This window comes from Dioscorea cayenensis, chromosome 10 (genome assembly GCF_009730915.1).
Source record: "Dioscorea cayenensis subsp. rotundata cultivar TDr96_F1 chromosome 10, TDr96_F1_v2_PseudoChromosome.rev07_lg8_w22 25.fasta, whole genome shotgun sequence".
NCBI lineage: Eukaryota > Viridiplantae > Streptophyta > Magnoliopsida > Dioscoreales > Dioscoreaceae > Dioscorea > Dioscorea cayenensis.
Genome location: NC_052480.1, coordinates 6259864 through 6274402, shown reverse-complemented (window position 1 = coordinate 6274402; position 14539 = coordinate 6259864). Strand labels below are relative to the sequence as shown.

General features: G+C 36.5%; 1 protein-coding gene across 3 annotated transcripts; it reads right to left on the bottom strand.

Annotated features, from left to right (window-relative positions):
- Window positions 1-9489: 9489 nt before the first annotated feature.
- Window positions 9490-13452, bottom strand: LOC120270462 (ultraviolet-B receptor UVR8). 3 transcript variants are annotated; one of them, XM_039277473.1, is made up of 7 exons: window positions 13198-13452; window positions 12310-12412; window positions 11946-12227; window positions 11518-11867; window positions 11032-11433; window positions 10385-10769; window positions 9490-9819 (listed from the first exon to the last, which is right to left on the bottom strand). In XM_039277473.1, exons 3-7 carry the CDS (start codon window positions 12168-12170, stop codon window positions 9577-9579), a joined length of 1605 nt encoding a protein of 534 aa, XP_039133407.1. In that variant the 5' UTR covers window positions 12171-12227; window positions 12310-12412; window positions 13198-13452; the 3' UTR covers window positions 9490-9576. The 3 variants fall into 3 exon arrangements, with proteins under 3 accessions (XP_039133407.1, XP_039133408.1, XP_039133409.1); XM_039277474.1 differs by having other exon boundaries at window positions 12310-13452; XM_039277475.1 differs by having other exon boundaries at window positions 11946-12412.
- Between the last annotated feature and the right edge of the window lie 1087 nt (window positions 13453-14539).

Below are 14539 nucleotides of genomic sequence, written 5' to 3'. Positions count from 1 at the left end.
TTCACTATTTCTGGAATCATGCAATCAAAAAGAAGATTGAACTTGGCAGGTATAATGTAAAGGATCATCTGTTTCAGAATGAATACCCATGTTCTAATTTTTTGGGTCTCAAAGCCATGTGAAACTATTGCAATGCAAATGAGAATTTGAGAAAACATGTATGCATGCATACTGATGTGCATGATCCATTTTTTTAAAAAAAGAATTTTAAGAAAAAAAGGACGCACCACATGAAAATGAATAAATGATATAAAGAATGATAGTCATGCATGCACATATATACTCACGGGCCTCACTCCAAATATATATATATATTAAAATCATGGAAGTTGTAATGATACCTTATGGTGATTTAATGTGAAAAGCACCTGCTCTTCATTTGGTGTTGATGTGATTAAAATAAAAGAAAAGAGTTGAAAATAATGCCATGCATATATACTCATGGGCTATCATTCGGGAATGAATAAATGATGAGCATTGATCGTAGGTCGCATCAAGAAGGAATATACATGGGAAGAAATAATAATAATAACAATAAGAAAAATGGCAAGTGAACTGGATCTCGGATGGTCTGGCTGTGTGGGGCTTAAACTAAAAAAAAAATCTCTTATAAAAAATGAGGGAAAGAATGAGAAAAGCATGGAATACTATCCTTGCATACGTGCATGATTAAAAAAATATATGAGAGAAAGAATCAGAAGCATGCATACTCACGTGTTCGTTTTTTTCTCAAAATAATGAGAAGCATGTTACTATATACCCACGTGCATCAATAAATTTTTTTAAAGATGAATATGAGCATGGCATGCATGCATGGGCACTTAAGGCAAAGTCATGCTTTGAAAAGAGTGCTTCATAAAAAACCTGCACCCATATATAATCAAGAAATATATATAATCATGTATAAGAATGGCCCATGCACCATGCAACCCATGTCCCATTCTCAACATCAAGGATGTAGCTGGTGAATTCATCAAGGCAAACAAATGAAATTAATTGAAAACTGAGACCACCAAAACAAGGTTAAGGCATGGTTATGCACCCGATTCAAAACCTCATATTTCTTAGGGTTTGCTTTTATTATCAGTTGTCATATCTTGAGGCAGCGGTAATTAAAATAAATGAATAAATATACAAATCTCAAGGAAATAATGAGATAATTATCTTAAGACGATAACAAGACATGTAATGTGATGATAATTAGGCACAGACGGCGACATGAGATAATATGTATATCTATATATATAACAAAAAAAAAAATCAAAATCAAAACCAAAACAGCCGTCAAGATTCAAGATATGAAAAGAGTCAAGACTTAAAATCCATATAAATCGACAATTGAACACAACGGTCTCGAGACCTCAAAAGTCGAAGACCAAAAGAGTTTCATAAGTCAATGTTTAAAAAATCAATATAAATCGACAATTGAACTCAGTAGTCTCAAGACATCAAAAGTCAAAGGCTCAAGAGTTTCACAAGTCAAGACTGGAAAGAAGCTTCACAAGCATGAAAGTCGAAAGCAAGTTTATGGTTCATCAACATTGAGAATTCATGACTTGAAACCCAAATTAAAATGCAAATTCAGGGCGCTAAATGTCCAAGACACAAGTTCACAAAGTTTCTAAATCATGTCCGAAATTCAAATTCTCAAAATTTGACGAAGACTAAATGTCAACAAAGTCAAAGCATGTTTCACGGCAAAATAGTCAGAAGGAGATAAGATGCTACAATCATTGTTTACTTGGGCCCATAAGCCTAAGTGGCATCAAGATGATTCAAATTCCTTGTATTGACAATGAAATTTGTAAATTCATATTTATTAAAAATGAATGAAAATTTATTGTCGCAACTTATTTTTTTTCACACTTATTCCTTAATCGGAGGTTCCTAAGATTTCTAATCTAGGGTAATTAATAATAGAGGCTTGCCTCTATTAGAAATGAAAGAACCCACAAAAAATAAATATGATATTTGTGCTTCGATATATCGTCTGGTGTCTTTTTCATGATGCCAGATGCTTATTTTGTCGTGTCTTAAACGCCGCCACTATGAAAGACTGGCTCCCAATTCCCACGGTGGAGGAGTTGCTCGATGAGGTCTCTGGCGCCAGAATCTTTTCAAAATTGGATTTGCGAGCGGGGTACCACCAGGTTCGGATCCACCCGAATGACAATGAGAAAACAACATTCGGACCCTATGACAGCTACTATGAATTTTTGGTGATGTTGTTCGGCCTCACAAACGGCCCATCTACATTCTAAATCATTAATGAATTCAACTTTTAGTCAAGTATTGCGTAAATTCGTCCTCATATTTTTCGATGATATTCTAATCTACAATTCGGATTGAGACTCTCACCTTCTTCATCTTTGTGAGGTATTCACCAGATTACGAGCTCACCATTTATTTGCCAAGTCATCCAAGTGTGAATTTGGATGATAAAGCATTGGCTATTTGGGCCATATTATCTTTGAGTGCTGGCATGACCATTGATCCGAACAAAATTCAGGTGATCAAGGATTAGCCTATTCCGAATTATGTCAAAGCTCTAAGAGGATTTCTGGGCCTCTGTGGTTATTATAGGCGATTTGTCACCAAGTATTCCCAACTTGCATTTCCACTGACGGAACTATTAAGGAAGAATACATTCATGTGGATACTTTCAACCCCTCATGCCGTCTGGCAACTCCAGCAGGGCTTACCCAAACTCCGGTGCTGCAGTTGCCAGATTTGTCCCTTCCATTTGTTATCCAAACGGATGCATCTAGCTTCGCACCCAGTGCAGTTCTACTTCAAAAGGTACACTCGATCACTTTACTTCAGTAAGAAATTAACAACCAGGCTACATGCAGCATCCACATACGCTAGAGAAATATTCGCCATCACAGAGTCGATCCGGAAGTGGCGCCAATACTTATTGGGCCGCCGTTTCACCATCCAAACGGTTCACTAGAGCCTTCGTGCCTTGATACATCAAACCATTCAAACGCTAGAGCTTCGCAACGTTGGCTACATAAACTGGTGGGATTCAACTTCATCATCGAGTACAAACCTGGTGTATTCAATGGACTTGCAAATGCGCTGTCACAAGTAAATAGAGTCTCGTACCATACCATGTTCTCGGAGTTCTCAGCCACAACCAGTGATATGGGAAGTAATCCATCAAGCCTACAACAATCATCCTGATACCTTGAAGTTACTCATTGACGTCGCGAAGGATTTTGGCTCTCATCCAAATTTAACACTTTGTGACAGTTTGCTGTTGTTCCATGGTATGGTGTGGATTCCGCCAAACTCGGCCTTACAACCACTATTATTGGTGGAGTTCCATAATACCCCGACTGGAGGACACGCGAGGGTCTAGGGAACTCTGGCCTGCATCATGGGAATTTTTCATTGGCCAGATATTAAACACACTGTTCGCAACTTTGTCTCTAAGTGTACAGTGTGCCAGGCAGTCAAGCTAGTCAATCATACTCCTTAAGGACTCCTGCAGCCATTGCCGATTTTTGGGAAAATTTGGTACTCCATAGCAATGGATTTTATCACTAGCTTGCCACAGTCATGAGGAAAGACAATGCCATGGTAGTGGTCGATCGGTTGTCGAAACACAGCCACTTCTCGACTTTGGGGCAGAATTTTACTGCACCACAAGTAGCTAAATTAATGGTGCGAGATGTAATCAAACTCTATGGGTTACCTGTACAGATTATTTCTGATCAAGATCCGATCTTTATGAGCTATTTCTGGAGTGAATTATTCAAGCTTCGGGGTACTATGTTGGCCACGAGCAACGCATACCACCCTTAGACCGACGGTCAGACAGAGGTCTTGAACAGGTATTTGGAAGACTATCTCAAATGTTTTGTTGCCGACCATCCTCGCTAGTGGGTCAAATACTTGCCCTGGGCTGAATGGCACTATAACTCTGTATGGCACTCAGCTATCATGATGACACCATATGAGGCTGTATTTGGGCGAGCATCGCTATCGTTATAGGATTACTTGAGTGGTAACTCTACTGTGGTGGCCATGGATGATGTCTTAACTAAGCGCGCGGAATTTCTTTCTACTTTACATGAGAATTAGAAACATGCACAGGTGTGTATAGCCAATCAAGTGAACATAAAGCGAACGGATATCCAGTTTTAGCAAGAGGATTGGGTTTGGTTAAAGCTGCAACCATACTATCAAGTGACTCTGGCATGCCGAAACTCACATAAACTGGCTCGTCATTTTTATAGGCCGTTCCAAATCACTGAAAGGATAGGGGCAATGGCATATCATCTCCAATTACCCTCAACAACTAAGTTGCATGATGTGTTCCATGTGTCTAAATTGAAGAAATTTATGGGTGATCCGGTTGCTGATAATCGCATACTTCTCACTGAATTTCTAATTCAACATCCCTTGCAAGAGCCTGAAGCTATACTTAAAAGGTGGGAGATATTGCAACTGGGGAGAAATTTTAAAGAGGTGTTGGTTCAGTGGAAAGGGCAATCAGCTGATGATGCCACATGGTAGGATGAGGATGCTTTTTCAACAACATTTCCAGATTTCATCCTTGAGGGCAAGGATGTTTTCCAAGAGGGAGCAATTGTTGCAAGGACATTGGAGAAAAGGACCGGCTTGGAACATCAACAGGGCAGTTCTAATACCAGGTGAAGCTTCAGGATGAATCGGGGAAAGAATGACAACAAGTTTGAAGATTTCGTTACTGGCGCGATTACTTTAATTTCGTAATTAGTAGTTTAATGAATGAATGTAAATTTTCTATTATCAGTTTGTTACAAGGTTGTTACATTCACTCATAGTGTTCTGGCATGACACATGTTTGTTAAAATGCCAGAGATGCTATATAACTAAATGATTAATGAGAAGGATGGCATCTTTGGTCTTAATTCCTTTCTAATTCTCTACCTCCTTCTTCCTCTAACCTCCTCCTTCCTCTTCTTCTTCTTCTTCTTCTTCTTCCCTGAATTTCTCATGAAAATCCTTTGCCTAATACGAGTGGTTGTAACACTCTATCTTGGTTGATAATGCTATCTCCGATGTAAAAAGAATGGGTTAAGCAGATTTGAAATATTTTTCATGAGGGTAATGAATAAATGAGGGGACTTCCTGGCAAATATCGCTCGATTTTGTGGTATAGTTAGGTTATTTATGTCAAATCTTGCATAGAATCTAGTTCCATTATTATAGACAGAAATATTGGGAAGGCATATTCTAAGGATTTAAGCGGTCTATTTGTTTCTTATGTAATCGGGGAAAAAAATTATGAAGTTATGGTTAACCAAAAACTATTGGCTTGAATTGGATTAAATCATAATAAAATTATTTAATCAAACCAAAAAACTCATAGTCTAGCTGTATGGCTGAGGGTTTGTGAATTGAACGATTAATTTTCAGCCCTTACGCACATCCCTAATGTATATAACGTTTGACAATTTGCCGCTTTAGTAAAAAAAATTATTTAATCAACATTAAGAACAACTTATGCATAGATAGAATGTTTATGAACAACTCTTTTCCTTTGGGTTTAAGTCAAATATTTTAAAAGAGAGCAAAATAAATGGCATACTATAGAAACTTTTAATAAATATCTTTTAAACCATATATATATATATATATTTCTTTTCCCATAAAAGGACGACCAATGAATCTTAAACTAGAAACATTTTAACAAACAATCATAACAACATGGTTTTTTTAATTGAAAGTTGCTAGAAATGACAAAATAATTTAATTTTCATTATAAAAGTAATCTATTAATTTCAAAGGTAAATTCTTAGCTTAAATTCCTTTGGAGACAATAGGTGAAACCTAAGAAAAATGTGAGAAATCAATCATTTCTCCAAGGTCGAGGAGGAATATAATTCAGTAATAAAGTATCACATAGATGTATTATAAATCATCAAATTAGTATCTCATTATCCCTAAATGCACCAATGAACAGTGAATGACAGTAATCTGCAATACCGATATATTGATGGTTCTTTTGTTATCATATTCGAAAAGCTTATTATAAGGGTAGAATTTGTGGATAAATGGCTTTTTGTATAATTACATCCTTCAACTTTTAAAAGAGAATGGAAACCTAGTAGTCAAAACCGGGTTGGACCGGACCCGGGCACTAGGCCGGTCCAGTTCACATGGTTCCAACAACCAATTTTTTTTAAAAAAAACCTAAACCTAATATCTATTATCACTGAGTGTTGGCTTAACGGGTTTGATTGAGGAGACAGAAGGCGACGGGTGGACAAGGTCCAGAGGAAGATGACCGAAAATGAATGTCGCCGGCGGCATCAGCATAACGAAGAGGAGGAGAAGATGAAAAAGGAAGAGTCAAAGAGCATGAGGGCGAGGGAAGCGGGAGTGAGGCTTGAATAGGAGAGAAGAGATAGAAGAGTAGGAGGTGAACAAAGACGAAGAAGAATGGGGCTGAGATTTTTTGAAGGAGGTCGAGCTTGGAAGCCCGCAACAACAACATAACCACCACCGTCGCCGCTGCTACTCATGCCAACAATGGTGATCGATGATCCATAAAGCCAAGGAACTCTCTTCCTTCTTATGCTTAGCCGGAGGAGCAAATCATTTTCGTTTATTTAATTTTGTTATTTATTTTAACTACTACATTAATTTATTTTGTTATTTGTAAACACTAAAGCCTCGCAACGAATCAAGCGCTCCCTCAGCTTTCCTGAGCACAAGAGTTGTTGAACTTTCCGGAGACACTGGGCTTAACATTGATCGGGAGTAGTCCACTTCATCTTCGAACTGGGTTTGGCCTGTGACTCCAGACGGTTGTCTTCGCCGACCTAGTTACCCTTTCTTTTCTCAGTTTTGTTTTATTTTCGGTTGTCTGTTGTATCCCTTACCCACTGGTGAGGTTTTCAGTTTAGTCTTTCTTTCTGTACGATTTTCTTTTTTTTCTTTTTTAGTTGTACTGCTTATTTCTGCTTTTAAATAAAGCGTGGCTTATCCACTTTATTAAAAAATAAAAAATAAAAAAAATAGATACTAGCTGTGATTCTCTCATTTGCGATGATAATATAATATATGTTTGTTAATGTTAGCCATTGCAACTTAAAAACCATGTGAGTTTGATGATGAGAATGATTCGTGAGTAATTTGATTAAGTATGAATGAAAAATAGACAAAAAAAATTATACATTTCCTGTTATTACATACAAGCCAAAAGAAATAGCTATTTTATTATTTGCTATTTAATGTATTTTATTTTATATTTTTATTTATCAAATCCGGTTCGACCCGGTTCGACCGCGGTCGGATCTCTTAACCCTTGAACTTTGGCCTTCTCCAGTTCAAAGGTCCGGTCCGGTTTCAACTACCTAGATGAAAACTTACCCTTATTTTATTTACTTTTTTTAATTTAGTCATCGTTATGGTTTCGCAAATGTCAGGGATAAATCACAAATTTTGCTCATTGTTCTAAATATCATGTGTTTGTTTTTATTTATTTTTATTTTTTTAAAATTTCTTTATCTAGGCTCCCACTTCATAATTCTAAAAACAAATAATTAAATAAACTAGAATTTTGCTTATATATTTATACTTAAAAAAACCAGTAATCTGAAAAAAATATATTTATGTATATACACATGTAAAAATTCACATGAATTTTATAATTCTTTTTAAGAATATTGTACACACTACTAATTTTGGACATATGTTAAGTAGGGAGAGAAATGAAATATCAACCACTCTTATGCAATGGTTTTATTAATGTTTTAGATTAAAAAAATACATAAATACAGGGAATAGATTTTTTTAATTTTAAAAGAATTTTACACACATATATTGATCTATGATTTTATATATATACCCACTTTTTAAAATTATTTACAAATCCATTCAAATATTTATATACAAATCATACATGATTAATCATTAAAAATCTTATATTTTGCTGTAATGCTCATTTGTTTAATATACTTTTTTTATATCGCAAATCTTGCTTATTTTAATTCTATGGTCCATGCAAAATTTTAATTTCTGCACTAATATTAAAAAATTATAAAATTCAGGATTGAACTCGTGCAAGTACTTGAACCAGCCTATTAAAAGAAAGGTTTAAAAAAAGAAAAAAACATTGAAAAGGACTTTAAACCTACATCCACATCCACATGAGCCAAATAAATATTAATATATCATTTGTTAAGATGGAAGAGCCCACACACTACTCAATTTATTTTTCCAAGGGGGACTATGTACAAACATCCATTATATTTTTATATTTGGATTACTTGTGAGAATATTTTAAAGTAGGTTGATGAAGTTTAATGTCATCACCATAGTGTTTGTTCCCCAAGATGTTGTAGTATTTTGCATTTTTGGCAATCATTGGTCAACATCTGTGCTTCTCAAGACCCAAATCCTCTAACCAAAATTATTGCATGAGTTTAATCTATTTTAAGAAATTACTTGGATTTGGAAACATTTCAATTTCAGGTAGAAAATATGAGGAGAAGAATTACAGTACTTTTCAAACAAGTAGTTTGGACACAATTTATTATTGAATTTTTAATTTTACCAATTGACCATTAACCTCTAACTTTTTACTTGTCACTCCTTAAAAATAGTGAAATTTCTTGCTCCTCCTCGCTTTTTACAATATCCAAAAATCACTTATTTTAATTTTATTTTAGGTGTTAGATATAAATATACAAAATATGAATTTTTTTATTTTTTAACAATGATACAAGAATTGTCATGATGTATGCATAGAGACCGGAAATTGAGCGTCCAACCTATGAGAATCATCACCACCACGGTATTTAATTTGAGATCTTTTTTAACGTCTCATATCAAGCTTCTTGTAGTGAAACTATGCAGCCGATAAACTCTTTAGCAGATTATGCTTTCTTTTTAACCAAAAATCAATTGTATACCTATTTATGATTTACAAAATAAATCATGAATTCTTCATTAAAAGAAACATTTATGTAATATCTAATCAATGAGGTTTTTAATAAAATAATATAAAAAAAATTTTTGCATATAATTTACTCCCAGTTAAAACACCAAAATTTACTCCAAAAATGGGGGAGTAAAATAAAATTAAAATGGTGTTATAAAATATTTCTCACAAGTCACAAGTGAAGAGGTTAGAGGTGACAAGTACTTTCATTATTTTGCAAGTTGCAAGGCATAGCAAATAAATTGCTCTTTTAAAATTTACCAATTCACTAACAACAATCATGAAATATCTTCAAACAAGATTTATTTGAATTTTGGAAATGTGCAATAAACAGAGCAATCCATTTAATGGGAAAATTAAATTAATTGGTTAAAAATAATAATTTATCCTAATACCTTAATAGACAATAGGATAAAAAAAATGCATGCAAAGATTATCTTTATATATATATATAGCTTTTTAGAGTGATATGGAGCTTTTCATTGAACACAAACATTTCACTATATACACATATATAGACAAGGAATTTAAACACATGAACAACATACTGAGAAAGAGCTATGAACAATAATAAGGTGGATGAGAAGAGTAGCATTGTTTGGTGATTGATGAAATGGATAGTACAACTTGGAGAACTAACTGAGGTCGATGTCAACCCGCTCTGGGTCACCTCTTTCACTCTGCTGGGCAAGGAGTTCAATGCCGAGCTGCCCCTTGTCACCAGCCCCGAATGCATAGAGGTTGCCGGAATCTGTCAGAGCGAATGTGTGCGCGTTCCAGTATATTGAGTTGGTGAGGCTGATCTGCACCACCTTCTCTTTGATTTGCTTCAGTGAAGTAACTAATTGTGGGCTGAGCACATTCCCATGCCGATTTGCCTACAGGATTCAGAAAGATATGTCAATGCATGCATAGATGATATTGTTTTTTCTAAAGTGAATTTGCCTCGTTTTTGAACCAGGCAAATCCCTGATTTTTTTTTACTGTTTACACAGTGAAAACCATATTATACAAGGGTTAGGGCTTTTGGGATGTGTTTTTGTGTGTGTGTATATATATATATGCATGTATACAGTATTGTACAGTGCAGCACAGCTCACAAAACCAGGGATGTGACTTTCTTTTTCGTTAGATTTATTAGGGTGTTATATATTATATTAGGTTAGTCTTTGTATTAGATTGTTACATTATATAGTTGTATTCAAACTTCACGAACAAGATAATTGACGAAGTTATCATAGTCCACATGCATAGAGAAACAAGATAAACTTATTGGCAACTGGTTTTGTTTTGAGACATAGGCAGTTTTGATCTTAATCTATTACTCATCTCTATTGAGAAGGCATAAGGTCAGCATGGATAGTTTGAATTTGTATAGGAATGGCATATTAATTGCTTGAATTAACCTAAACAAACAAGAAATACCTGAATAGCAGTACATACCTGTCCATCTATGGCAGTGGCATGACCCAAACTAGAAGATTCACCGCACCCAAATGAATAGACACCTCCATCCTGTGAGACCACAAAGGTTGTGTAATCGCCGGTGGCAACATGGACTGCCTTTATCTTGTTTAAAGATTCCACTACTTTGGGGGCAGACTCACACTCTTCATTCCCGTGGCCCAAGCAGCCATAACGACCCCATCCCCAGGTACACACCCTCCCATCTCGTCCCACAACAGCTGCATGCCAAGCTCCTGCTGCAACCACCACAGGCTGCAAGTTCAAAGCCTGAAACCGCTCGATGAGCCTTGGATACCTTTCATCTGTCCTAGAACCGTGTCCGAGCTTTCCCCCAAGCCCACAGCCAACAGAATACACTGACCTACATTGCAGTTGCAAGCCCAAGGGGCAGTTAGATCAGATTCTGACGAACAAGACATCAACGTGAATGATGTTTCACTTAATAACAATGTCTGATATGGCATACAGAAAAACTGCAACAATTTCCAACATGAAATCTTCCGATCATAGCTTAAATAAACACAAAAAGGAAACAATTTCAAAAGCCGAAAAGCAATGATAAAATATGAAACTAAGGAGGAATTCAGGACATGTGGAAAACTGTAATTTTGGTTATAACTTACATGCCACTCGGTTGGCATGTCAATGCAAGCAAATAGCAGTAGCCAGCAGCAATCTGTACCACTGGAATGTGCTCGAGAGGGCCCATGAGTTGATGAGGCTCCAAGTCATTTGAATCAGTTTGATGGCCAAGTGTTGCATCACTTCCCCAAGAGAAAGTATACACCCTGCCCTCTCTAGACAGAACCGCGGTAAAAAAATTTCCGATTGCTGCTTGAACAACAAATATGTCTTTTAATGATTCTACGGGCTGTGGTGTTGTCACAAGCTTAGATCCTTGCATTCCATATTCAGCTTCTCCAAAGGAATCTTTTCCGAACGCATAAACCCGGCCGGCATCACTGATCAGCATTGTCCTTCCAGCTCCAGCTGCTGCTTGAATGATCCTGATGCCTTGCAGTGATCTGCAATGCACCAAATTTATTGTGTTCTTGGTCTTCTTTCATCTGCATTGAGTGTATGAAGCAACTGGAAATTTTAAAAGGCACCTGATGAGACGCGGCCTCCATTCCTCTTCCAGGGTGCCATGGCCAAGCTGGCCAGAGTTATTGGAACCAAAAGTATATACCGCCCCTTTGGACGTCACAGCAATGCTGTGTCCAGGGCCAGCAATCGCCTGAGACTTCTCTCGGCGGCAACAAACTTCACCTGCCAGCAAATACCTTAGAACAAGTTTCCAAGAACCCCCACACCTTTGTTTTAAAACATCTCTTTCCTCAAGTGACAAGGGTTTGAAGATGGCTCTCTTTTGGCACATGTCCAATGCTGCAAGCTCTGCTATGGATAGTTCAAAGTCAGGTGCAAAGTTGGCAGGCTGCTTGAAAAAAGAGCACGTAGCCTGACAACAAGATCAATATTAATTAGTAGTTTTATCAATCTAAACACCAACAAAACTAACAAATGGTTGGTCACTTGCCTCTAAATGGGCTAGATCCTCAGGTTCCAAATCACAAGCAGTAAGGACATGGAGAACAATGGAAGGGTTTGCAGCCAAGGGGAATTCACCAGGAGTCAAATTGCCAAAGCAATGGCGTTGCAAGCGTTGGAACGTTTGCTGCAACGGGGTGATGAGGGAAAGGGGCTGGTCTATGATGTTATGGTATTGAATGGGAGGAGTGGCTCCACTAGTAGTGGCATCCATTGGGCACTGCTTGCGTTTGCAGTGCCCCGGGGCGTACAATGAAAAGAGTTTGTGATACTGACAAGAACCACATTGTCAAGACTTAAAACACCACTCTGGAAATAATGCAAAACTGCCTACAAAGGCATTGCAAACTCACAAGTATTCGTTAGAAGTGTTCTTCTGTGAAGTAGTTTTGACAACGTACTAGTCAAGTCAGCTGATATTGATCATAAAACCTATATTCATTGCATTTTGCATTGCTGAAAGTAATCACATAATGCTTATAATCACATAACACATTTGTAAGAGAAAAACATATAAGTTAACAGAAGAAGAATTAGCATCCAAGCAGATCATATGGTGAAAAATAAAAAGAAGAAGCAAAACTTTCATATAAGAATAAATCATATAAGACTATAGCAACCAAAGTGTGAGCTTGAGGCAATCTCTAAGATGACAAACTTGGAAGCAAGCCAATTGGAATATAAAAAAGGGAAGGTGAACCAAAGAAGGGAGAGATTGGAAACCAAAGATCCACAACCCAATGAGAAAAAACCATTAAGAAAAGAAAGCATATTCCAGGATGAGAGAAAAACACATCCAAGAAAAGGAATTCCACTCGCAAAAGTTTGCTTTTCTGAAAATAAAAAATCGAAATCCGATCATCAAGTATCACATTTCAACAGACAAAAAATAAAAATTAATAATAAAAAAAGTATGATTTTTGGATTTCCAATTTGACAAACAAGCTAAGAAGTTACAGTCGTCACGTTTCCAACAGAGATTGTTGAAAAAGCAACCATTTTCCAGATCAGATCTCTACAACCGAGTGAAGAGCTTCTTAAAACGAATCAAAAACACCAATTTGAACAAAAACACAGAAAATTTCAGAGAAAGCAGCGTAAAAACAGAAATCAGAGAACCCTAATCCATAATCAGGAAACAAAAACACAAGAATTCAACAAAAGGCCCAATCTATCATCCGAAACGAAACAGATCATGGCAAAAAACCAGAAGCGGAGGTCAAACAAGAATAGAACTCCACCAAATCGAGCGATCCCAGCTGCATCTGCGAACTCCTACTCCACCACTGCCAGAACTCCCCTTATCCACACATTTGTTCCCCGTTTTCTCCGATCAAATACTCAAAAAATAAGAAAAAAAAAACAAGATTTTGAGGACGGTTTCAAGGAAAGTAGGAGAATGGAATCAAATCTATAGAAAAATCGGAAGAAATTGGGGAGGAGAAATCGAAGGGGAAGGAGATGAAGAAAGATGAAAACTTGGGTTTTTTTTTCTCCTTTTGCGGGTTCGGTGTGTTTATATATATGTGAAAGGGATGAGGTGGAAGCAAGGCGAACGGAGCGCGAGTCGGGAGTGACACGTCAGCAAGAGAGGGGTGTTTTCGTAAAAAGGGGTTACACTTGCCGTGCGGTTAGACGGAAATTGAGGGGAGCTTGATGCATTCCCTTGTTTTCTATTTTTGGATTTATTTTATTTTTTAAATCATCATGATGAATTGAAGGGATGGTTTTATTAATAATTTTGTGGTTTATTTCTTATTTTTGAAATATTTGGTTAAAACAAAACAGTTGTATGTTCCACCATTGATCTCGAGGTATAGTAAAACCTCAAGTTTTTATGATCTCACATTACCAATCTTGAGCCATCGATTACCTATCTCGAGGTAACTAATTTTATATGTTATGGGCCCATCACCTTGAAGTCAACATTTCAATTTTTTTTTTTTCTCTTTTTAAACCCGTGAGACTTCTCTCTGACTTGTTTCTTAACCTAATTGAACTCTCATTTCTTAACTTCACCATTGACCTCACCATTAGCCATGTCGAGCCCTACCATCGCCTTAGGTTTGGAGTTTGAAAAGGAGATCCAGCAACCCATAAATTCCTCTACTTTGGGCTATCCTCTTTGAGCAAGATAGTTGAGGGCGTGAAGCTCTTCACTTACATATCTTGAAAACCAAGAGAAACTTGAAGTGGATGTTGTGCTACACTTCTTTTAAGCAAATAAGTCTTTTGTAAGAGTTCTTCTTGCTTCCTTCAAATCTAGGTTGATAGATTGTGGTGTGGTGTTTTAGTTTGAAGTTTTAGTTCAATATGTTAATTCTTCTTCTTTGTTCATAGTTGTGAGATGTTATGTATTACTGATACAGATCTTCCAAAATTTTTGCAATCTATAACCCAAATTACACAACAAAGTGATTTAGAACCAAAAGATTTCTTGTAGTATGCAATGCAATCTTTCAAGCGCACCAAATTTCACTAGAAATTAAGATAGCATTACTAGATAATCAAACTAACAGTAGAAGAAAATATTAAAGGATCCAGGATCCTGGAGATCAACTCAATTACACGCTGAATAAATAG